We start from the raw sequence: 26,377 nt of genomic DNA on the forward strand, positions 1-26,377 counted from the left end.
GGAAATGACTGCGGAGAAATAATTTTGTTTGGTGAGAGTGAGCTCTGTGTTAAAGCTTTGAAGCTTGGCTTTGTAGTCCATAAAGTCGGCGCTGAGGCCAGATTTCCCCCACTTGCGCTCGGCTGCACGAACAGACTAAGATTACTGCAGGTTCCACAATGCATATAGCCCTAATAAATGTTTATTTTTTGTATTACACAACTACCTGACCTAAGAGGGACTTTTTTTCTGTTTGTTTCATGTAGTTACATACACATTTCTTCCTTTCTGTTGATAGACTGTGATGGAGCAGCCTTTTTTTTAGACAGACACCTTAAACTCCAAACGTATTTCTTTTCCTTTTGACACTCAGTTAATAAAATAGTTTCTCTGTTGTCTTATTCTGGAGGTCATGTACTTTTCCGTCCAGTGTTAAGGAGAAGGCACTGACAGTCATGTTATGTTTGGCCTAGATGAGAAGCTTTACATTGACTTCGTTGTCTTTATTGCAATATCCTCAATTTCCTACTACATGATCTTGACACCGACTAACAGCTCCATAACCAACTCTAATAAAAACATGTCAGTGTCTGGAACTCCCTTCTCTATTCAATCACAGTTCATTCTAATTTAGCGTCTCCAAAAACTGTAGTGTAGTCGCTGAATTACATTTTTAAACACAAAGCAATGCTGACAAAGAATCTGACATTTTATTAGTGAAAGGTACATTTTTACGCAGCACAGTGATTGACTTTTCAGATTTAGTACACAAAGATTTCATTGTTCGACACAATAAAACTGCAGATGTACGTATAATTTGTGCTTTACTGAGATTTTTAAGAAATTAAATATTCATGTCGTTTTCTATTGAGTAAGAAAAGTTGTTGGTTTCAATGCTTCAATAAATCCTAACAAATAATTTTACAGATTTATAGACAATAAAATCAAAATAAGACATTCAAGTTTGAGAAGTATATTTGGTAAAGATATCATTTACATTTTATTTGACATATAATCTACACAAGAAAAAAGTAATTTGAATCATTAAGACCAAACACAAAAGCTGAATTATTTGTTGAACAATCTCGGGTTAGGTTCTTAAAGATAACTTCCATTAACAAGTGGAATGTTCCTTTGCACAGACATAGTAAGCAGGTACCTTATAGACCTTACAAGTAAAGTAAAATGATGGCCTCTTAATAAATTAATAAGTGCTGCAGCACCTAATTATAAGTACATCTGCAATATTAAAGGTCTATTTATATAGCAGTAACTCTAGAATACATTGAAATATTCCGATGGCGAATTTTCCAGGCCCATATATTTCAATGGCAGCAATTGACCCTACCAGGGAATGTTTCGGTGAAGGTCAGATTCACTGCTTTATAAATAGACCCCATAGTTGTTTCTTGGTCCCCCAGCAAAGCCCCACCTGCTAATCCTGATAGTGAAGTCCACCTAATGAAGCTTCCTTTGATGCTGCATTACTCTTAAGTCCATAGCAGAGTTGCCACTCTTATATAGGCTTTGCTTGTAGGCACTACATTAAGATTTTAAAATGCTGCAGGAAGTATAGCTATCAGGCTTCTGCTTGTTAATCAGCACCTGGTCACACCTAGTTTCCGCTCCAGTTTCTAGATTGACATCACAGCCTCTGCTAATGAGAAGGTGGAGCACATGTGTAGTACACATGAAAATGGATTTGGCCTAAAGTGTAACTAAACCCTAATAAAACCTGCTAAAACCCTTTTATACTTACTTGTCTTTGCTCCATCACAGGTGCCGCCATCTTCCCTTTTCTCTTCTTTATTATGATCTTTGGCCATCTTTTTTGTCCAGGTCCAACTGATGTAACTTCATCACGGGCGCACAGAAGTTCTTTCAGTCCCAGCAACTGCAGGGCATTCTGGCAACCAGCGCGGAGTTGTTCATGCCCAGCCCAGTGATTTTGGAGCGAGTGATCAGGCACGTAAGAATGCTTATTGCAGAAGTGACGCCACCTGTCCCTTTCTGCAATAAAGCCCAGCCTGGTCACAAACTTTTAGTTCCACTTGAATAAGCTCCCCACTTATTTGTACTTTAGGGATCTATGGGTATGTACACCTAAACAATACTGCTTTATACTGTAATTAGTATTTATGTGTAAGAAAAAATACTTTTATATGTAACCATATAAGAATAATACAAAATCATCTGATACTTGTTTATATGATTTTAAAATGGTTATATAAAACTGAATAGTTGAAATTTGGGACTATATAAAGTTAATCCAATAATATACATAAACAATCAGAGTGATAAGATGATAAAATTGATAAAATAAAATACTATGATTGACTTTTTTGTGAGGATAAGCAATAGAATAAAATAGGTGACATCTGTGCTCTATTTTCATGTACAGTTCAGTCCGAAGCTCCATTTTTTATAGTGGTAAAGATGTATTACAGTGTCAATGTGTCATGTCTTTTATTATCAGTATTGCATTTATTTTGCATATCTCTATTTTATCATTCTGTTAACATTCCAGGTTGGTATTTTCTGATTATTCACTAGTTGATGACATCAATGGTGTTTGCATTAGAAACATTTAGAATGTTTTAGACCAGTTCATCCCTAAAACTGAACTGAAACAAATTCTGGCAACACCAATCTTTTAAATGACCCAGGCAGGAGATTTGTCAGCCCAGCCTAGCTACACATGCATTGTGTCTTCTGTTCTGTTCTGCAAATGTTTCCAGTCTTGGACCAGATCCATTCTAGGTTTGCTGGATCATTCAGCTTCACTGAAGAAAATGTATCTTCCCAAGCCTTAAATACATCAGGCCCATTATCTTCTTTTGGACCAGTGTAGAATGCTTTTAGGTACATTCACCTTGCATTTGAAATGGCTTTGAAATCCTTCAGAGATCATTTTAAATATTTTCACATGCGTTTTTTGTGCCTTTCTGAACTGACCTTAGGCTGCATCAAGGTTCTTTTATATTCCCATTGATTGATATGGAAACTAAAGAACAAAATTGTAAGTGTACAAGATTTTACATGATATTTTCAAGGGGATTTTTCTGCCATAGTGAATGTTTTTGTGGCTAAGACATATAGGAATGTCCAGCAGCAGACATTACATTCTTGGCTACTACTGCATAGCCAGGTAAGACTGATCATTCTGCTGCCCACTGCATTGCAAAACTTCTAATGGGTTTCTAAAGTTGATCAAACTGTCTTGTCTACAAAATGCTTGAGACTTGGCACAAAATATATATGCTATTTAAAGAGGATATATATGCTATTCCCTCTTTGTGCACCTATACACTTTTTTTCTTCTATTGTTTACCTGCAACTAAACTAAATGAATATTCTATTTTAGGGATCTATGCTTTGCTCCAACTTGGCAAATATGTGTTTACTTCAAAAATTAAGTAAAAAAAACTTTTCTTTTTGCTGATTTTGCTGATATAATAATTAGATTTTGTAGGAAAACACACATATACCAAGTTAGAAAATTGTAACCTCAATTAGGAAATAACTGCAATAGCTTTTGCCAGGTTGTCTTCATTTTTCAGTGAAAATGAATTCATTTCAGGAGTAAGAATTTTTCTAAACATTTTGTGGCCTCGGCTATCAACACTTTCAAAGACATATCCAGGAGGCGATGGGTAGTTTGCAGGACAGATTTCATTTTTCTTAGGTGTGTAATCAGAACGATACAATGTTCCACTTTCAAATGGAGCGGAACTGTGCATTGCTGCATTTGCAGGCTTGAAACTCTGAGTGGGATGTATTTCATGGGGTAGATAATGGGATTTGAATGTTGTGAGGTCGTCAAATTTTCCCACAGCTTTTGGAATTTCATGAGCCCTCTTGATCATTTCTTGGCGCTTACTTTCCCAGGGTCTAAAATCTTCTTTCATTGTAGAACTTCCTTGAAAGGGCACGTTGCTTCTTCTTCCATGGGAGACTGGGCGAATGGGGGGAACAAAGCTGAGCTTGTGTGGCACATAATCCAGATGAGTTGTAGTGTCTAGCTCCATGTGTGTAGTAGGTGGATTATACTCAAAAGATTTCTGAATATGAGTTGGAGACACTGACCAAGGCTGATAACTATCACGGAATTCAGTGTTGCCTTGAAATCGAGCATTGCTACCGATTTTACTATATTCAGGTTTGCAGCTTTTTGTTATCTCTCCAAGTGTTCCCTTGAAATTGATACGATGAGTAGTGAGATCATCAAATGGTTGGCTGCTGGGTTTATATTCTTGTTTTGGTCTTAGATACCTTGGCTCAATTTCATGAGGAACAAAAGAAGTACGGTGGCTTGTGGTGCCATCAAATGGAATGTCACTGCGTTTTGCTACACCTGGGGGCTTGAAACTTTCTCTTGGCATTATTTCCTTAGGAAAAAAGTCGTCTTGGAATGTAGTTGAATTTCCAAATTTGACAGTAGGAGCTTGGTATGTATGATCCTGTTTAGCAAGCTCTCTTTTATTGATGTCCCATGCTCTGTAGTCATCTTAGAAAAATTGAAACATAACATGTTATTGAAGATAATCATTCTGAAACACTGCACAACTGTACGCTCTGCTCACTGAATTACTTCTAAAATTAGCTTATTCTACACACATTCAAAAAGTAGAGAAAAGGCCACTTTTAGCAAACTGGAAAAACAAGAATTCTCCCCAGCCACTTTTAGCAGGGTGCACCACACAGAACATTATAGCAGCCAACCAGTTGTTTTTGGGTGGTTACTGAAAAGTTGGGCCACAATGTGTTGTACAGTTGGGGTATAATACAAAGACAAAGGAAAAATTGGGCAAGCTTAGAGGGTGGGCATACTGGATACCTAGGGCAACAACAACTAAGAACACTAAATTTGTCATGTATTGCCCAGTCTACTTTATGACCACCCGGCTAGAGCTTTTTCCCACCCAGCTTAAACACAATTTCAAGGGAGAACACTGGAAAGCATTCCTAGAGACAAGGTGGCACAGACTAGGTGGCCTTTGACTCCACCTCTCACCCACAAATACACCCATTTACCATCCTAGCCCAAACCCTGGCATTCTGACAAAAATTCACACCTTCAGTCATAGTAGTGAAAACAATTAATATACGTCTCAGATTTCATGGCACCAAAGTAAATGGATTATGTCAAATAAATATGGTAGTTTTATAAACTTTTAAAACTTTCATCACTTTCTTGGACAATCAACATCTTCCTTAACACAATTCACTTAACAATGCGATTGGGATAAGGAAGTGATCAAATGTGCATTGTGCTCCTGGACCATCATATTATGAAGTATAGCAACCAAAATGAGTGCTGAAACATCTTCAAAAATGCAAAACAAATCAAGCTGATTGTGACTAACTGCTACTAATTACCCAATCCTATTGTATCTTTTAGTGAAGCACATCATGTGACTGTGATGTCAAGTTCCAGGAGAAAATGTTAAACTCTGTGACCTTCTCTACACAAAAATTTGATCCCTGTGTGTGTGATGACACCAACAAATCCTTTACCTCATTTCTCTCCCTGTACCTAGTCAGGCAATAGTCGGGCATCTGCTCCCCATTCTCTGCAATGTCTGGACCTGTCTGTATGCTATGTATATCATGCTCACATGTGTGTGATTTGCTGCCTCTTATTGCTTCTTCTCCCTACTCTATAATGAGTCTCTTTAGCAGACTACATCTGTATTTGTGTATCACACAGCAACATGAGGTGGCTCTCCATGTGTTCCCCATTACTATGACAAAAATCACTCATGACTTATCTTTTGTATACAACGGCCTAATTTTAGATACATGTGGTCCGATGTCCATTTATAATCTTGGATTGTAAATAGACGTATTTTATCATTATTTGACACATTCACTCTTCGTATCTTTGGAGTATTTGTACAGCATATCATATATCAGGGAGTGTGCAATATACAATATAAAACACAATGTAAAAGTGAAGCATTTAGAAGTATGTTTTGTAGAAGGCACTTTATAAAATGGGATATATAATGTACAGAATAGTGTACACAGCTGAGCAACGTATAGTATATAATATACAACACTTACAGATAAGAAGCATGCAGCAGATAATGCATCATATAGTGTATATAGCCAAGCAGTGTGGAGTGTATAATGTACAGAACAGTCAGTAAAAAAGGTGGCACATTTAACATATGATTAATGTCTAGTCTAGTATAGTCTAAAGTCTAGTTTCAATTAATAAAAAATAGTGAATGTAAAATGCATCATTAAGTATTGCTGTATATTGGATGGAAATAGCAAAGTAAAGGTATAGGTAAAAAATGACTGAGGTTGCACAGCAAAGGAATAATGTACAATACATGGGAAGGGTATATTATCAGGTTGGTGTGCACTGAATATGAAGGGCACAGTAAAAGTGTAATGTGTACTTACTGGGGATGACATAACAATTACTGATGCACAAATATTGTACTGTAGATCAGCGCATGATGTGTGCTAAATGATGTTTGCAATGGGTATGGGGTGCACTGCCTTTTTAGATGTTTGTTTTGGGGATGGTGGGGGTGGTGCTACTGTTTGTAATGGGTATAGTGTGTGCTGGGTATGGTGTGTGATGGGTATGGTGTGTTCTGCTATATGTGGCATGTACTGGTTTTTGGGATGTGGGTAATTGGTTATGTTCTGTAAAGTGTGTGCTGGGTATAATGTATGCTGGTCTGTGCAGTGTGCGCTGCTCTGTGCTAGAGATGGTATTTGTTGCATTGTGGGGTGTGTGCAAGGTATGGTGTGTGTGATGTTCTGTGGGGAGTATGCTGGGTATGTTGGATTCTGCAGTGCCCACAGTCCATTAGCTATGGTGTATACTGCTCTTGGATATGTGTACTCATTTTTTGCTGTGCTAGATATGTAGTTTGCTTCTCCAGAATTTTCATATTCTGGAGAAAGCAGCACAGTGGCTCAGGGGGTTAGCACTCCAGCCTTTGCAGCGCTAGGTCCCAGGTTCGATCCCCAGCCAGGACTTTATCTGCATGGAGTTTGCAGGTTCTCCCCGTGTCTGCGTGGGTTTCCTCCGGGTACTCCGGTTTCCTCCCACATCCCAAAAACATGCAGTTAGGTTAATTGGCTTCCCCCTAACAATTGACCTTAGACTACATTAATCACATATGACTATGGTAGGGACATTAGATTGTGAGCTCCTTTGAGGGACAGTTAGTGACACGACTATGGACTTTGTACAGCGCTGCGTAATATGATGGCGCTATATAAATACTGTATAATAATAATAATATTGTGTGCTGGGTAAGTAGTATGCTGCTATGAGGTGTGTGTGTTCAGTGTTTGTGAGTGCTTGATATGTAATGTGCTGCTGGAAGGTGTACATGCTGTATGTGGTGTGTGCTGGATACATAGTGTGTTCCCGAGATGTGTGTGTTGGGTATGGTATTGCTGGGTTTCCTAGATTGACAATAATTGTTATACTTTGAGGTGTGTGTGCCAAGTATATCATGTGCCTCTATTTCTTCACGTCTTTCTGTGTGTGCATTACCACCCAACAGTAATTTTAATTAAGGACAGAGGAATGACCTGTACTGCTCCTTCACAGAAAGCCTGGAACTATACCTGACACCAGGTAATGAACTTACCTTTATATGTAGGGTTTGTGTCGAACTTTCCCATATTAATCTGCCTGTTTTCCTTTGGACGTGCAGGTGCCACGGGTTCTATTTTATAAAGATTAAAATCTCTATTATAGGTTGTCCCAAGATCAATGTGTCCCGGGTTTGGTTTGTATTCTTGATGAGGACGCACAGGGCGGTTCGTTACATCATATGGGATATAATCTGATCTGAAACACAGAAATGTATATACAATTTAATAATACCTCCAAATTGCTGATATTGTAATAATATACAGATTTACTGAATAACTATCTTGTATACATAAAATAAAATGCATGTTTTCTAATATCTCATGACATTTATTTAGACATATGATGATTTAGAGCCCTTCTTCAGATTTAGATTCTCAGCATACTGATAATAACTCGAATGCATGTACGTTCAAAGTAATAATCACGTGATGAATGGTGCTGGTTACACTATTCTTCTAACTATTCTTCATTTCACATAAAGCACTCAAAGACATTACTTAAAGGTTGTTATTCCTTCCATTTTCCCACGGTTTCCTTGGTACTCCTGCTTTGGTTTCATGCTGTTTGGAGGTTGTACATTATCATACTGCGGGTATTTCTCCACATATTCAGTCAGTACACAAGGTTGTCCAGATTTTTCAAAAATCTTTGTAGGCATATGTGGACAGTGGTGACGGCTGCAGGAAACAAAGAAATAAATGGTGAACAGAGCAATACAATACCAAAGTAAGGCAAGCAGCACACCATAAACATTATCTACCTGGACGGTTCAACCATTTCAATACTAATGGATTTTACAATATTATAATTAACTTTTTTAAACTTTGCTGAAAACTGGGTTTTAAGAAAACTTTTGTGCCACAGGCTATGGTCAGCTAAATTATTATTATTAACAAACATTATTTATATAGTGCTAACATATTATGCAGCGCTGTACAATTAAATAGGGGTTGCAAATGACAGACAGTTACAGACAGTGACACAGGAGGAGGAGAGGGCCCTGCCCCGAAGAGCTTACAATCTAAGAGGTGGGGAAGCAGCATACAATAGGAGGGGGATATACGTAGAATGGTGGGTAAGTAGTGAGGGTTTTAGGAGACGGAAGAAAACGGGTAGACAAGTTTGAAAAGGTGGGTTTATGGCTCTTTTAAATGTGCAGAAAGTAAAAGCAAGCCGAATAGGACAAGAAAGACCATTCCAGAGAGTTAGGGCAGCTCTAGAAAAGTCTTGGAGCCGTGCGTGTTATGAGGTTATGAGTGAGGAAGTCATTAGTAGGTCATTGGAGGAGCGGAGAGAGCGGATGGGGGAGTATTTTTCTATCAGGGCAGAAAGGTAAATGGGACAAGAACTCTGGGGAGATTTGAAGGCAAAGCACTGGAGCTTGAATTTGATTCTTGAAGGTGAAATGGAAGCCAATGAAGAGAACTACAAAGAGAAGGCAGCAAAAGAGAGGTAGGAAGGATGGATGAGTCTGGCTGCAGCTAAATGTAGTTTATCTTTCCTCTTGCAATAAATTAACTCAAGACCTTGCAGAGTTTAGGAACCCATGTACTTGAAACAGGCTGTAGGCTGTTTGGCTACATAATGACTATCCGAGTTTCCTTCACATGTGATCAGTAGTAACTTTTGGTCAGAGTAACCTGGGGTTACCTATGTGCTGCCAAGTATGGCCGTACAAGTATAACACTCCCAAACCATTGCATGCAGGAATGTAAGTATGCACATATATGGATAACAACAATTTGCTGATTAATATAGAGAAGGTGCAGATTTATTCTATTTAATAATTCACTGGGCCTGATTTAATAAAGGTTTCCAAGACTGAAAAAGATAGAATATCATGAGAGAACCTGGGTGATCCAGCTAACCTGAAATAGATTTATATAAAAGTTGCTATTAGCTGGAAACTAATTTGAATCCTGGACCAGATCCATTTCAGGTTTGCTGGATCACCCAGGTTCTCTGAAGATAGGCTATCTCCTCCAGTCTGGGTAGCTTTGATAAATCAGATTCACTGTATCTTCTTTATCCAGTCGTACCCTTGATTAAGCTGTATTGCTTTAAATGCAGAGCAGTAAAGTAAATAGTGCTTTGTATACTGTCCGCTATCAGGATCTGAACAACGTATCACACAATTACATTTTTTTTTTTGTTGGCAGGGAAGAGACATGTATTTCAGTTGTGAATTAGATGCATCTACCTCTAGTATGACTGTCACCTATACCATGTGGCAGGCTTTCTCTCTATTGTAACACGCAGAATGTAGTATGATTGTCTTTGTAATATGTGACATTCTGTAACCTGCCATCTTTCTGATCTCTTCAGTTTTGTACACTTCTCTATAGAATCTCAGAAGCACAACAGCTTCATGTAACAAGTATCCTAAAAAAAGTGACTGTCTCTTTCAGGATGCGCATATCTCTTTTTCTAATCTAGCAGACATCTGCAGTGCTTCTCTCTATTCTTCTTCCCAGGGTAAGCCTTCTATAAAACACATATTATCTATAGATCAATGGGCCTGGTTTAAAAAAGCTCTCCAAGGCTGGGGAAGATACATTTTCATCAGTGAAGCTGGGTGATTCAGCAAACCTGGAAAGATTTAGTCCAGAATTGAAAACACTGGCTAACAAATAGTAAATTATTTTTAAGAAATCCATTCCGGGGTTTCTGTATCACCCAGCTTCACTGATGAAAATGTATCCTCTCCAGCCTTGAAGAGTTTTAATAAATCAGGACCAATACATCTATCTTAGTTTTCTGCCTGGATATATACTACTGAGGGTTTGGATCTTTAAACATGGGATTCTTTCCTGGCAAAACATCCCTGTTATGGTGTTGTAGTTGGTACAAATCCTGCTGTGAGCTGGTTATAAAAGGGGGATTCTTTCTCAGTGACTTGAATGTAAACTCATTTTGCACACTAATCCACATACGTCTTGGTTTAAATCCCAGTATTACATAGTTGTTGCCACATTCATGCAGCCTGTTGTTTGCCATATTTAACAGGATGAAGCTGCCAGCTAGACTTGGTAAGATCAGAAAATGAACCCTGGAATCCAATGATTTACAATGGCTCAGATGGTGCATTTCCATTGAATAATAGCTAGTTCATACCCTAGGGTGGGCTAAGCATAAAGATTCTTTTGTCTTACAGTGTTACACAAACATATATTTACCTATGTCATCTATTGGAATTTAAATTTAGCAAGTTTCCATATTATTCCAGTATGTTTACTGGATAGCAATCACATCAATGTTTCTCAGCCAGGGTTCATCCAGAGGTTGCTGGGGGTTCCTTGAGCAGTGAGCAATTTTTGACTCTCAGGTTAGTTTAAGTGACACCAATGATGTTTTTGGCTACCTGTAAGGGTGACATTCTTCCTACAGGCCAGCAATGTAAGAGGAATCCTTCCTACTGATCACCACACTAATATACTGTAAACTGTGGATATAGTGATTATAGCAGGCTTTTCTTAAAGACTTAAACATTATTTCAAGGCTTCTCCCTTGGTAAAAGTGTAGCAAAACACTAACATAGATTATTGTCACTTTGAATCAGAAGGATCATATTTGACACTGACTCTATTTATACTACTGGATTACCCTATTCTGCTACAGTAGCCTATTTAGCTGGTATATTACTTGTCATTGCAATTTCTTCCATATAGTGAAGTTGGAGTATAATTGCTCAGGTGCCCAGCTATGACTGTGCTAAGGACTGGCAACTCGTCACTCTAGGAGTTTAAACTGACACCAATTATCTGTTAAGATACCTATAATGGGTGGCATTCTTTCCAATTACCATACTAATGTACTTTGGGTTTAGGGTATAGCAGGTATAACTGGGGTTCCCTAAAACCTGTTAAATTTAGGTTTCACCCATGTGAAAAATAGCTGGTTTAATAGCTGGTTTAAGATTTTAAGAATTGTGAGTTGTTGAAAACATGGTATCTACTGACCTCTAGTGGAAAATTTAAAGTATTACAGTATTGACTAAATTTTGATCATACAACAATATACAAAGCAGTGATCAACCCAGAATTTTTTTTGAGCCAGGTGGGCACAACTTGTAGGCTGGTGGCAGCCCCAGTTTTGTGACCCAACTCTTCAGTAACCATCAATAAACAGCCGGGTGGTTACTGAAAAGTGCTGGGTGGTGCACCCGGCTAAAAGGGGCTGGGGAGAACACTGCAAACCAAATACTAAAGAAATGTTATACTTTGTAAGATAACAATTTGAATACATATTTATGTTAACAAATAATGAAAACTTCAAATACATATTGGTTACCATATAAATAACTTTTCAACAATTTCATAGTGACTAGTTATGGATTTATAAACTGTTATGCTCCATTTCATTTGATTTATGCGCAAGAATAAGCCACCAAAAAGCAAAGAGTGTAAATTAGATTATTTCTGCCAATAACACTACAATATTTCTGAATGATATATACTTTGTAGGCTGATATAGTAATTACCAAATGTGAAGCTTGATTTTAAAATATTGTTACAGGTGGCATTTGATTATGAATTATGTAAATTCACAACTAATAGAAGTACAAGTAGAAGATTTCTGCTCTGATTGACATTCATTTATGTTTATTATTTTGAAAATCATTATTGTAATAACTACTTTATTAAGTGACACTGAAGCTTTTAAATATTAGGTTACTATTATGGGTAGGGCATAGGAATTTGTAAATATTTGTTGGCTTATATTCATTATTTTATACAATATCAACATCTATTATTTCACTTCTGCTAATAAATACAAAAACTAATAATAATAAAAATAAATAAATAAATCAAAATCCCAACTTGTGTGGTTTTATTTATTTTAATATATATCATTATTATGGAGAATGCAGGTCATGCGTCACAAAAAGGTGGTAGATAAACATCCCAAACCAGTGAAAACACCAAGGGCTTCATAAATTATTCCCCCAGTCAATTCCTCTGAAATTCGCTGACAGATGGTCCTATCTCTGCACAGGTCTCCTATTAAAACAATGACTCATTCTGCCACCTAGTGGTCAATCGTCAAAACTGCACAGCTGTCACAAAAAGAAATGAATAGGAAATAAATAAATTTTATGAGCGAATTGAAAGGGGAATATTTTATAAACAGAACCCAAGATTTAAAACACAGTAACATAGAAGAGGCTAGTGAATAGCCCAAACAGATCTACTAATAAGTAAGTTCATCTCTGAACTCTTTCTCTCGGTGTACTAGATATCAGAGCTGCGGAACATGCTGGCGCTATATAAATACGGTCTAATAAAATAATATCTATATATAGATATCTATATATATCTAATAATAAATATCAAGTTTTAGTCTTATTGATCAATGTTTCTGATTTAAAATGTTTCCAATGTAAACTAACCCATCTCTAGCTTAGTGGAGTACGCCCATAAGCCCTATGATACATCTGACAGCACAATGTGTAATTGGATGTGATTCCTGTGCTGAGAAATGTTACTATGTATTACACTGATCCCTAAGAGATGTAATGAAAACTAGTTACTGTCATTGGATGCCATTACAGCGCTGTCCCTGTGTATATGTTTTCCTTAGTAACATTTAGCAATGTGTACAGAACATCATAGACACACCCAAGTTACACTCCAAGGCAACAACCCAACATTCCCATACATGGACCACAGCTACTTCCATCTCATTAGACTAAATTATAACCTTTGGCTGCCTGAGAGATACACACAACAGCAAACAAACTAACTTTTGTGATAATGGCACCTATGAAACAGAATAGATGTGAGTGTGACACTGTACAGCAATGAGATAAACTAAGGCTGAAGCAAGGGTATACCTGGCCAAAGGTAATGTGAGAGGTTTCAGAGGATAATTCCTAAAATGTTAGGAATGTTCTCATAGCTTTAGCAGAGTCACCACCACATAACAAGCCAACAATGGGGATTGACGACAGGGCAGACTGGAATGAATAGAAATCATCTGGGTTGAGTGGATGGCATGGCTTTGAGGAAAAGCCTAATACTTTTCTAGAAGAATAGAATATAACTGGGTATTAAGGCTTTAAAATAAAGATAACAGAGACTGTTAATCCAGGGAACATCCGATTGCCTCATGGAATCAGAGCGGAATTTTTTCCCCATTGAAGCAAATTGTACCAGGGTTTTTTTTGCCTTCATCTGGATCAAATATGTCTTATAGGGTTTTATCTGGGATATGTTTATTTCCCTAGTGATTGAACTTGATGGACTTTTTCAACCTGACTGTAACTATGATGCAAAAACTGTAGCCAAAAGCAGCTCCATTCTTAAATGCATTAAATTTGGATTTGAATTTTTTTTTTTTTTGTTGCTTACTTTCTTACTTTTTGCTTTTTTTTCTGTATAAACTACCATCAATTTGCTATTAATTAAAACTGCTTTGTATTTTTTTTCTATTGCTATAATAATCCAAGGTTAAGTATATAAATATAAAGCAAAACAAATAACTTGATGAACTGTAAGATTGTAATTTGTACTTTAGAATCGGCTATTAATATATGAGACTAATATATGGGATATATGTGTTATTTTCATTTACTAGATGACCTCCATTGTGGACTGATCTATGAGCACGCTTCTAGTATACCAGACCCTATATTCATTACCAAATAATAAAACTTTAATAACGATCCTAGGTGGATGCAATGGATCTCGATAATCTGTGTTCCTGTGTAAAACGTCATTTGTGATTATTTGCTTTTATTGAGATTAGTATATTTAATCGTGATCTCCGCCTGCCATTCAGTATCAGCTCACCCCTATGATATACATTACTGCATACAATGTACATTTCCTTATACAGGAACCACAAGCATGATGCTGTAATAGAGAAGTAAACATTGTAATTGATTCTCAGATGGAATGAAGATCAGCTCCGCTTCCTCCTAATGTGTATGAGATGAAAGGTTTACCATCACTGCTTCAGAGCATCCTAAACACTTATTTACTGAGAACACAAGAATGAGTCTTCGTTCTCTACATTCCAAGTCTGAGATATAATATTATCTAAGAATGATACTACAAGTAATAATATCAGCCAGGACAGTGCTTTTAGCAGCTGATACTGTATGATGGCTTCTAATGTTTTATTTATTTATAATAAGCTCTTCGGAGCAGGGTCCTCTCCTCCTCCACTGTCCATATCAGTCATTTACAACCACTATTTATTGTACAGCACTGCGTAATATGTTGGCGCTATATAAGAACAGTTACATAATAATAATAATATTAATAATAATAATAATACTAATAATAAATTATTTATAAAAAAACACACACACATACATACACATATATATATATATATATATGTTTGTACAGAGCAGAATTATACTGTACATATCAATATTATTCAATAATAAACAACCACTATTTAATGTACAGCACTGCGTAATATGTTGGCGCTATATAAAAACAGTTAAATAATAATAATAATATTAATAATAATAATACTAATAATAAATTATTTATAAAAAAACACACACACATACATACACACATATATATATATAAATATATATATATATATATTTGTACAGAGCAGAATTATACTGTACATATCAATATTATTCAATATAATTAAACAACCACTATTTAATGTACAGCACTGCGTAATATGTTGGCGCTATATAAAAACAGTTAAATAATATTAATAATATTATTATTATTAATAATAATAATAATAATATTAAATTATATATAAAAACACACACACATACATATATATATTTTTTTTATATAGCATAATTATACTGTACATATCAATATTATTCAATATAACTAAACACAATATTTTAATATGCCCAGAAACTTATAATCAACAAGTCTTTGTAGTGGAAATAGAAGAACCATCCCATGAGATGCCAATACATATCAGCTATTAACATTTGAGCATTTTATATGCTATTGTACTATATTTATTTTTATTTTCTATTTATTATAACAATATTATTTTATTGCTTTTTATCTGTATATCCTTGTATCTAATAAAGATTGCAGACATTTTATTATATAGCCGCCCACCCAAGAGGATATATTGCTGTCTATGGGGGGTCACAGAAAGTAATAAAAACGTCAACTAGGTTCTGAATCCTCCTTGCGATATCCAAAAATTAAAAAAGGTCTTGGCACCATCAGATGTGAACATTCCTAATGCATGCACAGTCAAATATGAAAAATATCCATATTATCACACCTTGTTTGTCATTCTCTTTTTAATCTTGTCTTAATCGCCACGGCTTTGTCACATTTTAGGAAATAACTATGACTTTCTTTGCAACAAATCATTAAAAAAAGAGGATTGCTGGGAATAAATGGCCCATGTGACTTGTGGCCCTAATGATGGATAGTGATATACCATCTAAAGTTATGACTTTGTGGTAGGATGTGTGTCATTTCCTTTTTTTTCTTCTTTTTTGCCATGTGTGTTGTCAGCCAATTTATGGGCATTCTCTCTCTGTCTCTCCACTCATCCAATCACCTAATAATGACTTCCTCACTCATAACCTCATCACACGCACGGCTCCAAGACTTTTCTAGAGCTGCCCCAACTCTCTGGAATGGTCTTCCTCGTCCTATTTGGCTTGCTCCTGGTTTCTCCCCATTTAAAAGAGCGCTCAAAACCCATTTTTTCAAACTTGCTCACTCATCTTTTTTCCATCTTTTGAAACCCTCACTACTTCCCACCATTACATATCTCCCCTCCTGAGCTCCCCACTGAGCGCCCATGTACATCTAGGCAACACATGTGCATTTCCTAGATTGTAAGCTCTTCGGGGCAGGGTCCTCTCCTCCTCCAGTGTCACTGTCTGTATCTGTCTGTCATTTGCAACCGCAATGTAATGCACAGCGCTGCGTAATATGTTGGCACTATATAAATCTTGTTTATTAATATTAATAATACAAAATTCTCAACACAATATTATTAATAATAAACAGGATTTATATAGCGCCAACATATTACGCAGCACTGTACATTAGAGGTGGCAAATGACAAACACACACAGTGACGCAGGAGAGGACACTGCCCCGAAGAGCTTACAATCTAGGAAATGCACATGTGTTGCCTAGATGTACATGGGCGCTCAGTGCACCATGTGATGTATATATTTATATATCTATATGTATGGCTTCTATAGGAATAATATATAAATGTCTATCTGGGTGTACCACTGATACCAGCCTTGCCCATATTCTGATCTCTGGGTCACTTCTCCTGGCACTGCCCCTCCTGTACAGCCCAGCACTGCCCCAGTTGTTGTTCTCCTACCCGCAGGTGCATATCTCGCAGATACATTTGCGCTTCATGTCTGCTGGTAACACCGGGTCGGTAGTCAGCGAGCTGCGGCTTTCAGTGAGGAATGTCACGCTGTGCACAGGTAACTATGCAAGCGAGGAGTCTCCTAGCAACCCCTCCAGCGTCCTGTCAACAGCGTGCTAGATGCGTGATGACGTCATACGCACGGTTAGAGAGGAGTACGCGAAATCTGAGTGACTTCCGGGTGTAATCTGCACATGTTGTACGAGCTGTGCTGTATACAGAGTGACGGTGAGTGATGGTGGCTGTGTCAGGGTGTCATAGTGATGGGGCCTTATTTACATATGGCGGGCTCTAGGGATGCTCACATCAGCCCGGGCCTCAGAACTTTGCTGGCTGAGTTTGTTGTTACTGTGTACTGAAGTAGGGACCTGTCAGGTTAGGTGGTGACTTGTCTTAGTAAATGCCCCAGTGCTGGGGTAATTCTCCTTCATTATTGTTTGTCAGTCACTGCTTGGGGTATTGGTGTTGTGGCAGCTGGATATTTATTAATAAATGCTGCGGTATTATCAGACTGATGGCTTTATTAGATAGTAAAGCTTCTGGGCAGGGCCCTCTCCTCCTCCTGTGTCACTGGCCCTATTAGTCATTTGTAACCAATTTATTGTACAGCGCTGCGTAATATGTTGGTGCTATATAAATCCTGTTTATTTATGATAATTTCAGTAAGGCTCCTACTGCTTGTTTTGTTTGGATTTAATGGGCTTCTATTTTCCTTAACCACCTGGGTGTTTCACTGAGGTCTGGATTTCTGTACCAAAAGCGTTACACTGTTTTTCATGAATTTTTTTTTTTTTTTAAATTCTAGACCTGTAACTTACAGAAATATGTCCTAACAAGGGTCTAGTAGATATCCTGAATATAATAAAGTTTAAAACGCACAATTGTAAAAATATTAAAAATACTTTTAATAAAATAAATAAAAAACACAAAAATCAGTTTAAACAAGAATACATAAATAAATCAAAAAAACTGAAAATGCAATAATTCGTTATACTGTATAGTAATATATTTTCACATATAGTCACATACCTATAGACAAAACCACATAAATATATTTTGTATTGGATTGGATACAGGACTTTGTATTGAATCCAATACAAAATATTTGAATTTCCCGCTAGGACCCCCATCGACGGGCGCATGCACGGACATCATCAGGAATCGTCGAGGTGCGCGTACTCAAACGCTGGGTGTTCTAATTCTTTCCGTACTTCCATACAAAAAGCGTTACATTTTTTGCTTGGAAATTTATTTTAGATTGTAGGCTATAATTCTTGGGCATAACTCGCTGAAATATGTCCAAAATTTAACACATTTAATAATAAACTTTTAAAAAAATGTATAAAATATTATAAAAAAGTTTTTGTGTGTAATGTAACTGTACAGTAGCTTATATAATATATATATAATAAAATTATATAATATATTATATAAAGATTTCTTTGTATTGGACTCATTACAGCTTTTTTGTATTGAATTCAATACAAAGTGATTTGAGTTTCCCGCCCCGCCTCCCGCCTGCACCGACACTTGCAACGACGTCACCAGGAAACCCCGGAGATCGTCACTGCACACGCCGGGTGCTACAAATAGAGAAAGGCTACAAATAGAGAAAGAGGCATAAGATTTCTTCTTAAAATGAAAAAAAAAAATGTTATGCTGCTTTCTTAATTATAAACTTGTTCCAGAATGTATGTGATGCAAAACCTTGTTTCCATATGAAAAGGGTTTATATCTAATGAGAAGGAAAAATCTCCTCAATTTTTTTCAATAAAATTCAAGGTTGGCCCGCTACTTTGTCTAAGTTTTTAATTTTGGCCCTCTCTGTATTTTAGTTTGACATCCCTGGCCTAAGCGATCAAAAATGAATGGGAGCACAAAGCCTCCCGGGATACCTACATTACGCATCTCAGGAGGCTCTTGGCAGCTCTTTCTGTGCATGCCAGAGATACTCGAGCCCTTTCGTCAAAAGGGGAATCAAATTGCCAATCTCTCGCATGCGCAGTGAGATCAGCAAGTCTTTTCCCAAACTACGTCTCCCGTTCTCGCGCATATGTCGGGTGACATAGGAAGAACAACCCGGAAGAACAGAGAGATGTCAGCGCCTGCCGCACTGTCTTGAAGACAGACACCGGGACAACGCAGGACCCGATGGAAGAAACCTCTAGACCGATCAACTGCTCTGTGGGATTGAAAGTAAGTGTGACTTTTTTTTTTTGGTTAGTTTTGGTTTACTTCCACTTTAATCTGAAAAGTGGAATTTGAATTGTTTGTTTTTATACAAAGGTAAAGTTTTTTTAAATTAAATAATTTTGTTACAGCACAGGTAATTGTGGTGTAAATAATTATGGACATGCAAGTAATGTCGGCATCTCATTGGCAATGCCCGTCCTCTGGCTTTGCATCCCAGCGTGTGAACGTTGGAGACGCAAGACTAGGGGATGCAGATGCTGGCCGGGCATGCGATGTGTTTGTGGACAGCAAATGTGCTTGACATTTATAAATACAAAATAATCATACCGCCAAGGAGGGTAATACCAATTAAGTATTATGGGGTAGAGCTGACTGGCAGTGCCACCATTAATGCCTATAAGGGATTTTAGGGCAGAGCTGGCTTTTTTATTCCTGTATTATTGTCTTTGAGGTATTATAGAGCAGGTCCATAGTCACTAGCTGACCCTCAAAGGAGCTCACAATCCAATGTCCCTACCATAGTCGTATGTCATTAACGCAGTCTAAGATCAATGTTGGGGGGAAGCCAATTAACGTAACTGTTGATTATGAATATTATCTGCATAAATATGGATATTATGTCACTCTGTCAATGCACATATATATTTAATAAATGAAGGTTCATGCACAAATAATAGCTAGTCATTCAAACAGTTTAAATAGGAAACAAGTTAAAACATAAAATGCACAGCAATATTGAGATAAGAACTGCAATAAACAAAGTATACAGTAAATTTAAATAATGCTGTTAGTAGGTAAACGCCTGTAGTAATGGTTAGTACATAATACAGCAATTACAAAATAGCAAAACAAAATAACAATAACATAGACACAAATAGGAATGTAAGAATGCATTCAGGAATGCCTACCTGTTAAGATGTAGATGTGTATCCCAGGAGTCTGATTCCCTAAGAACAGTGTCTTTCTAACTTCTCCCTTACTTCCATTCTTCTTGCATGGCTAACTATTTCTTGCTTACTCCGTGACACACACAATATCTGGCTTCCTTCTGTTGCTGGCTTCTGGCTGGCTACCATTCTCCCAGCTCCAAGTCTTATCCAGTTAATTCCCATTAGGTATCATTGGGGTTCTTGGATTGGTTACTGGCTGTGATCTGTAAGATGACTATTGGTTGACGCACTCCCCGTCCCTAGATGGAGATTGGTTAATGCAACTTCAGGAATTGAATGGACCTCCCAGTTTAATTTGATATGGGAAGCTGAAGCTTAAAGGTCTGGTCATCAAGTTTAGGGGTCAAGAAAAGGTCCAGTTGGGTCATCACCCCAACCCACCTGTCCAGTTATGCATTCATCTTCCGCTGACTCAGGCTTGATTGATGTATTACTCCTTGAAGGCCCTACTGGTAACCACTTTTGTTATGGGAACTAAATCTTGTTTACTGGCTTCTGTTGTATTATCTGTTTGTTTATTGTTCCTTGGGTGAGGTATTTGATTAGACATCCCCCTAGGGAATCCAGGTGGCTGTTACCAAGAGAAACAGATTCCAAAGTATTCCTCTTTTACTTTAGTATAGGGCAGAGACCTATTTATTCTTCTTCTATTCCTGCCAATAAAGTAGTGTAGGGCAGAACAGGCATTATGATTCTACCAATACTGAGGAAGTAAAGGACAGAGCTGGCTTTAATAATCCCCTGTTATTTCCTATTAGGTAGTACATGGCAGAGCTGGATTATTTTTCCTCTATTACTGCCTTTGTAGTAGTAAAGGGCAGAGCACAATATAATACTCTTCTATTGCCACCTATGAGGTATTAACGGGCAGAGTCGGCATAATTATTCTTCTGTTATTTCTTATAAGGTAGTATGGGACAAAGCCAACTTTATTTTTCATGTATTACTGCCTGTGAAGTAGTGTAGGGAAAAGCTGTATTCATTATTTTTCTATTAGTTACTTTAAGGTAGCACAGGCCAGAGCCAGCTTTAATATTATACTGCTTTTTTTGTGATTAACTTACAGTCAGTATTTTATACAGTAATTGGCATCACACTGCCTAATAATATGTTAAGACAAAGATCTGTCCTAATTAGATTCATTAAAATAATGTACCTGTTCCAACTTACATACAAACTCAACTTAAAAACAATCCTATAGTCCCTATCTCGTATGTAACCCAAGGACTACCTGGATACAGCTTTACTGTACTCAAAATGTTCTAATCCTTCCCCAATCTATCTAAAACTAAAATGAAGGATTTAGGTACAGGTAGACTATAAAACCTCACTGATACTTTCCTATATCTGGGACAAATTTCACAAATGTCTTTACTTTGTGCTAGGTGTTATCATTATATGCTTTTTGTTATATTACATACAGTAGTCATATGTTAAATGTGTTGCCATATTTGGGGGCTTCTTTCTGAGAACCATTGTTGTTAAGCTTTGTCTGACTTTAAATCAAGCCAATGAAAGCCCTTGAAGAGCCACTTTCACATCATCCAATCAGCGAGGTGTATCGCTGGCTCCAAGGCGGACTTAGATTGCCGTGCCTATTGCTGTAGCAAGGACAGGTCTTTGACCTGTCATCATTGCAGGGCAACTGCACAAGGTAAGTTTGTACCATAATTAGCAAAGATTCCCACAATAGAATGTTTTGAGTCGATGGCCCTGATTTATTAAAGCTCTCCAAGGCTGGAGAGAATACACTTTGATCCAGCAAACCTGAAATGGATCTGATCCAGGATACAAAACATCTGCTGATTTTGAGGAATCCATTCCTGGTTTTCTGGATCACCCAGCTTCACTGCTCAAAGTTTTTTCTCTCTAGCCATTGAGAGCTTTAGTAAATCTAGGCCACTGGGCCTGATTTAATAAAGCTCTCCAAGGCTGAAGAGGATACACTTTCATCAGTGAAGCTGGGTGATCCAGAAAAATATAACCTGATGTGGTCAAAGATTGAAAACATTTGCTAGCAAATAACTTTAAAAAAATCCATTTCAGGTTTGCTGGTTTACCTGGTTTACGAAAATGTGTGATTTTTCTTTAATTTTCAACCAGAGCATATTATTTGTAACATTTCCAGTCATAAGTCGTTTTTATTGTTTGCAGGAAAAACCACATTAGCAGACTGTCTGATATCTAGCAATGGGATCATCTCTAACAGACTAGCTGGGAAGGTATGATGAACTTTATTCTTCCTAAATGTTCACATGCAGTGTATAAGTTATGGTGAACTGGTTTTTGTTCATTGCATGTTTCATGACTTCTGAATTTAATTGCAGTTACGTTATTTGGACAGTCGTGAAGATGAACAGATACGTGGAATCACCATGAAATCCAGTGCCATCTCCCTGAAATACAACTTTGGTAATTAATGGAAGATTGTCCGCTTCTTTCTTTCAACTTTAATTGATCTCCTTGGGCCCCAAGTAACCGATAACCTATTACTTCAGCTTGTTTTATGCGCTTTGAAATCTTTTACAACTTCTGCAGGCTTTGTAAATATTTAGATAGTCTAGTTTTGTATTTCTCTTCTTTATAAATCATCTACTATACAAAGTACTGGTAGTCCCCGAGTTAAGGCATTCGGCACACGGACGACTCCTGGACACAAACAAATGGGGCTTCCCTGCTCGCCTGTTTGCAGGACAGAGGCTTGATGGGGGGAGGGGAGCAATTTGCATGACTTGCAGAAGAAATCTTTTGCTAAACACAGCTGAGGTTGTGGGTTATCTTAAGGAATAAACTCTTCTGCAACCTCCTGTAACTCTAATGACCAAGACAAACTATGCAGTTGTTTCTTTTTGCATATCAAAGCACAACTTGCTCAAAAAGGTAATGAATGTTTAGGCTTTTTTTTTGTTTGCGGTGTTTGTGATTAACTCACAATGAGGATTTTATACAGTAACTCACACCACGCTGCTTAATAATATGTTGAGACAGACATCTGTCCTAATTGCATTTTTTAAAATATTTCCCCTTTTCTGACTTACATACAAATTCAACTTAAGAACAAACCAGCAATCCCCATCTTGTATGTAACCTGGGAACTATCTGTACATAGAACATTTCACAGGATTCCTAAAGATGCTTTAAATTAAGACTTTTACAAAGACTGGGCATGATTTGGTGTAATCCTTTACCCTCCACCTCCAGTTTTGGTTTTGTGGGTAGAAACTACAGCTGATGAACTCCTAGCAACAAATTTTTTTACTAGGTTTTAAACCCCTGGCACCCTGCTTTCTGTGTGTGGCCTTCCATGTCTTGGTCCACCAAGCAGCAGGGCTCTGGATATTACCACACTCTGTTTGAGTACCTAGCACCACCACCAAGTACACTGTATAGTTAGGTGGAGTGATCTTTCCAGGGGCACGGTGCATAAATAATAGGAAGGGTATGTTGAAAAACATTTTTTTTTTCACTAGTGGGGATTTGGGAGTTTTTGTGGGATTCATTTTAGCTTCCGCTGACACCAATGTGAGGTTATCATTGTTGCAAATTACATTAATGTGAGGTTTATTATTGAAGTCTCTGACACCAATGTAGGCTCATTATTTATGCCACTGGTTTTCAATTGTAACCACTAACGCCAATTCTAAGCTCACAATTTATACCACTGACACCAATAATAAAAATGATTTGACGTCCACTTTGTTGAAAGTATACATTGAATGATTCTGCAAAACATCTGTAGGAACAATATTTACAGGTTTTCAGCTGTGTTCATTTTAAATGGGCTTCCTGACAATTTGCAATGCACCCAAACTTATAAAATCTCACTGGTGTTGTGTGGTCATCCTCCACACACGAGGCCTCCTGTAATTTGCACGCAGACCACCACTGGTGTGATCCCAGGGCTTGGAGCTGTACTAATTGTTTAGCCAGCTTGCTGCTCCCATAGTGGACATTAGGTAAAGTTGTGTTTTAGGGGACGAAGGATGAAAATAAGGCTTAAGATTAAACAGATATCGGGCTCTCTTCAATAGTGTATGTGTTATTTACTTAAGCATTTTATTTTTTATTCTTAATTGCTTGCAGTAACCTGCTTCTACATAGTGAATTGTGACCAATGTCTAGAATACCAGGGTTTGATCTCCATGAAAAAGTTAGCAAAAGCTTGAATTCTTGGTAAATTGCATGTTTAAGCAAAATCTCAATTATGTAAACATTTTACTTTTGTTGGAAATTGTGCTTCCAAAAATAACATATGGTGTGTGGTTGGTCCTATCTCAGATGGTATGATATATGCATATTAACTTTTACAGCCACATTTTGTCTCGGTGTATAATTAACATCTCTCTTTTTTATGCTAATATTTTTTCAGGAGATGAAGAATATCTTATTAATCTCATTGATTCTCCTGGACACGTTGATTTCTCATCAGAGGTTTCCACCGCTGTGCGTCTCTGTGATGGCGCGATTGTTGTATTGGATGCAGTGGAAGGTGTGTGTCCGCAGGTAAGCACGGTACATTTATCTGCAGAATATGGCTATCATTGACATAGCACTGTAAGAGGCTTGCTAGAAACATGTATTCTGTATGAATAAATCATAAACTCACCCACAAGGCTGCATGCAGATCATAGTATTTGTATTTAAAATGTTGATATAAAAATGCTTAATGTCTACATATTATCTGCATTAAGTTTGCAGGTTCTCCCGGTGTTTGCATGGATTTCCTAACACATTCCAAAAACATTCAGTCATATTTAAAAATTGTGTAAAAATTTTATTAATAATACAAATATTAATAATATTATGTTCCCCCAGCCCCTTTTAGCTGGGTAAACCTCACAGCACTTTTCAGTAGCCACCCGGCTGTTTTTGGGTGGTTTTTGACAGTTGAGGCTGCCGCCTACAATATCTTTTCACCCGGCTTATAAAATTTTCTGGGTTGAACACTGATATCGTTGGCTTGTAAAAAAAAAAAAAAAAAAAAAAAAAAAAATGCAATGGCTGTTAATATTAGACACTCTTTTCTACTGCACATGCCAATATATATGACAAACCATATATAGATCTAATATATATATCAATAAACCAATAACACTGCATGTAGTTGGCAGATACCTTGCTTCCTCCATTAGGAGTCCCTCAATAATTCTTTGAAAATACAGAATTTTTGAAAATTAGTATATGCACAGGGCTAGGCTTACCCCTCACAATACAATTCATATTGTGTATGTCTATATGTCACTTGGCCATCAAGCACTGTGGAATGGGTGAAGATTTCAAAATGCTTTTCCCATTTTGTTATTATTCAAAAGTATTTATATGGTTCCAACATTACTCTTTACAAAGTTCATAATCATGTCACTAGCTGGTCCTCATAGGGGCTCACAATCTAATGTCCCTACCATAGTCATATGTCTTTAAAACAATTTTGGGGGGAAATCAATTACCTAACTACATGTATTTATAATGTGGGACCCACGCAAACACTGGGAGAACCTGCAAACTCCATGCAGATAGTATCTTGGTCGAGATTTGAACCTGGGACCCAGCACTGCAAAGGTCAGAGTGCTAATCCAGAGGCTTGGGTTTTTCAGAAGCTTATAATGGCACTGGAGGGATTAGTGTACCCAGTAAAGGTTATTGGCTCTGTAGGTTGCCTGCTAACATCCTCAGTGCTACTTAGCTTTTTATCAGTATGGTGCTCATTTATTTTAAACTTAGTCACATGAAAGTATGAAGCTATAAATCACTTCTTGAGATGGCTTGATTATTCACAATGGTGCCCATTGAGTAGAAAATGTTGATAACATTAAAAATATTTCAATTGCATATATTATGTATTTAAAGCTTTTTTTTTTTTGTACAAGAAATACCTGAGTCAAGAAATTAGGTGCACACCCTGCTGAAATTGGGTGCACACGCTGCTGAAATACAGGCTTTTTGCATACACAGCAATGTCAAAGGTGCCAGGGGTATATCATTCCCACTGGAAGCCTAAATTTAGAAATATTGCCTTCACTTTACAAAGTTTTACAAAGAGCGGTGATGGGAATTTGCCTAGAGTAATCGGACTTTTAGCTTTTAGCTGTTTATGGTTGTTGGCAATTAAAGAGGATTTTGATTCGTTATTTTTGGTTGCTGAACTTGGTACACTGCTCTTTGTCATACTAGATAAAGTGTAATAAACACATAGGGGAGTACTGAGCTGTAGACTGTAATGCCGTAACTCTCGTTATTCATTTAGTGTACAGTCTCTTCTATATTTCAC

General features: G+C 37.2%; 2 protein-coding genes across 2 annotated transcripts in view; one reads left to right on the top strand and one right to left on the bottom strand.

Moving 5' to 3' along the window:
• Window positions 1-667: 667 nt before the first annotated feature.
• On the bottom strand, window positions 668-17,027 carry SAXO2 (stabilizer of axonemal microtubules 2). Its single transcript, XM_072402453.1, has 4 exons — window positions 16,916-17,027; window positions 8,110-8,289; window positions 7,605-7,807; window positions 668-4,486 (listed from the first exon to the last, which is right to left on the bottom strand). The coding sequence occupies exons 1-4, from the start codon at window positions 16,951-16,953 to the stop codon at window positions 3,492-3,494; spliced, it is 1,416 nt and encodes a 471-aa protein (XP_072258554.1). The 5' UTR covers window positions 16,954-17,027; the 3' UTR covers window positions 668-3,491.
• Window positions 16,952-26,377, top strand: part of LOC140322554 (elongation factor-like GTPase 1) — a 59,326-nt gene continuing 49,900 nt past the window's right edge. The window contains exons 1-4 of the mRNA XM_072399109.1: window positions 16,952-17,024; window positions 22,264-22,331; window positions 22,437-22,521; window positions 24,479-24,612. Of these exons, the coding sequence (XP_072255210.1) occupies window positions 16,952-17,024; window positions 22,264-22,331; window positions 22,437-22,521; window positions 24,479-24,612 (360 nt within the window). The remainder of the gene's footprint in view (window positions 17,025-22,263; window positions 22,332-22,436; window positions 22,522-24,478; window positions 24,613-26,377) is intronic.

Source organism: Pyxicephalus adspersus, chromosome 2 (assembly GCF_032062135.1).
Source record: "Pyxicephalus adspersus chromosome 2, UCB_Pads_2.0, whole genome shotgun sequence".
NCBI lineage: Eukaryota > Metazoa > Chordata > Amphibia > Anura > Pyxicephalidae > Pyxicephalus > Pyxicephalus adspersus.

Excerpts from the sequence above, each read along its gene's own strand:
- SAXO2 (XM_072402453.1), bottom strand. The coding sequence starts at position 16,953 with ATGAAGCGCAAATGTATCTGCGAGATATGCACCTGCGG. Across the intron at positions 8,290-16,915 it reads TGCGAGATATGCACCTGCGG|CCGTCACCACTGTCCACATA; the intron begins GTAGGAGAACAA and ends TGTTTCCTGCAG. Across the intron at positions 7,808-8,109 it reads GAAGGAATAACAACCTTTAA|ATCAGATTATATCCCATATG; the intron begins GTAATGTCTTTG and ends TCTGTGTTTCAG.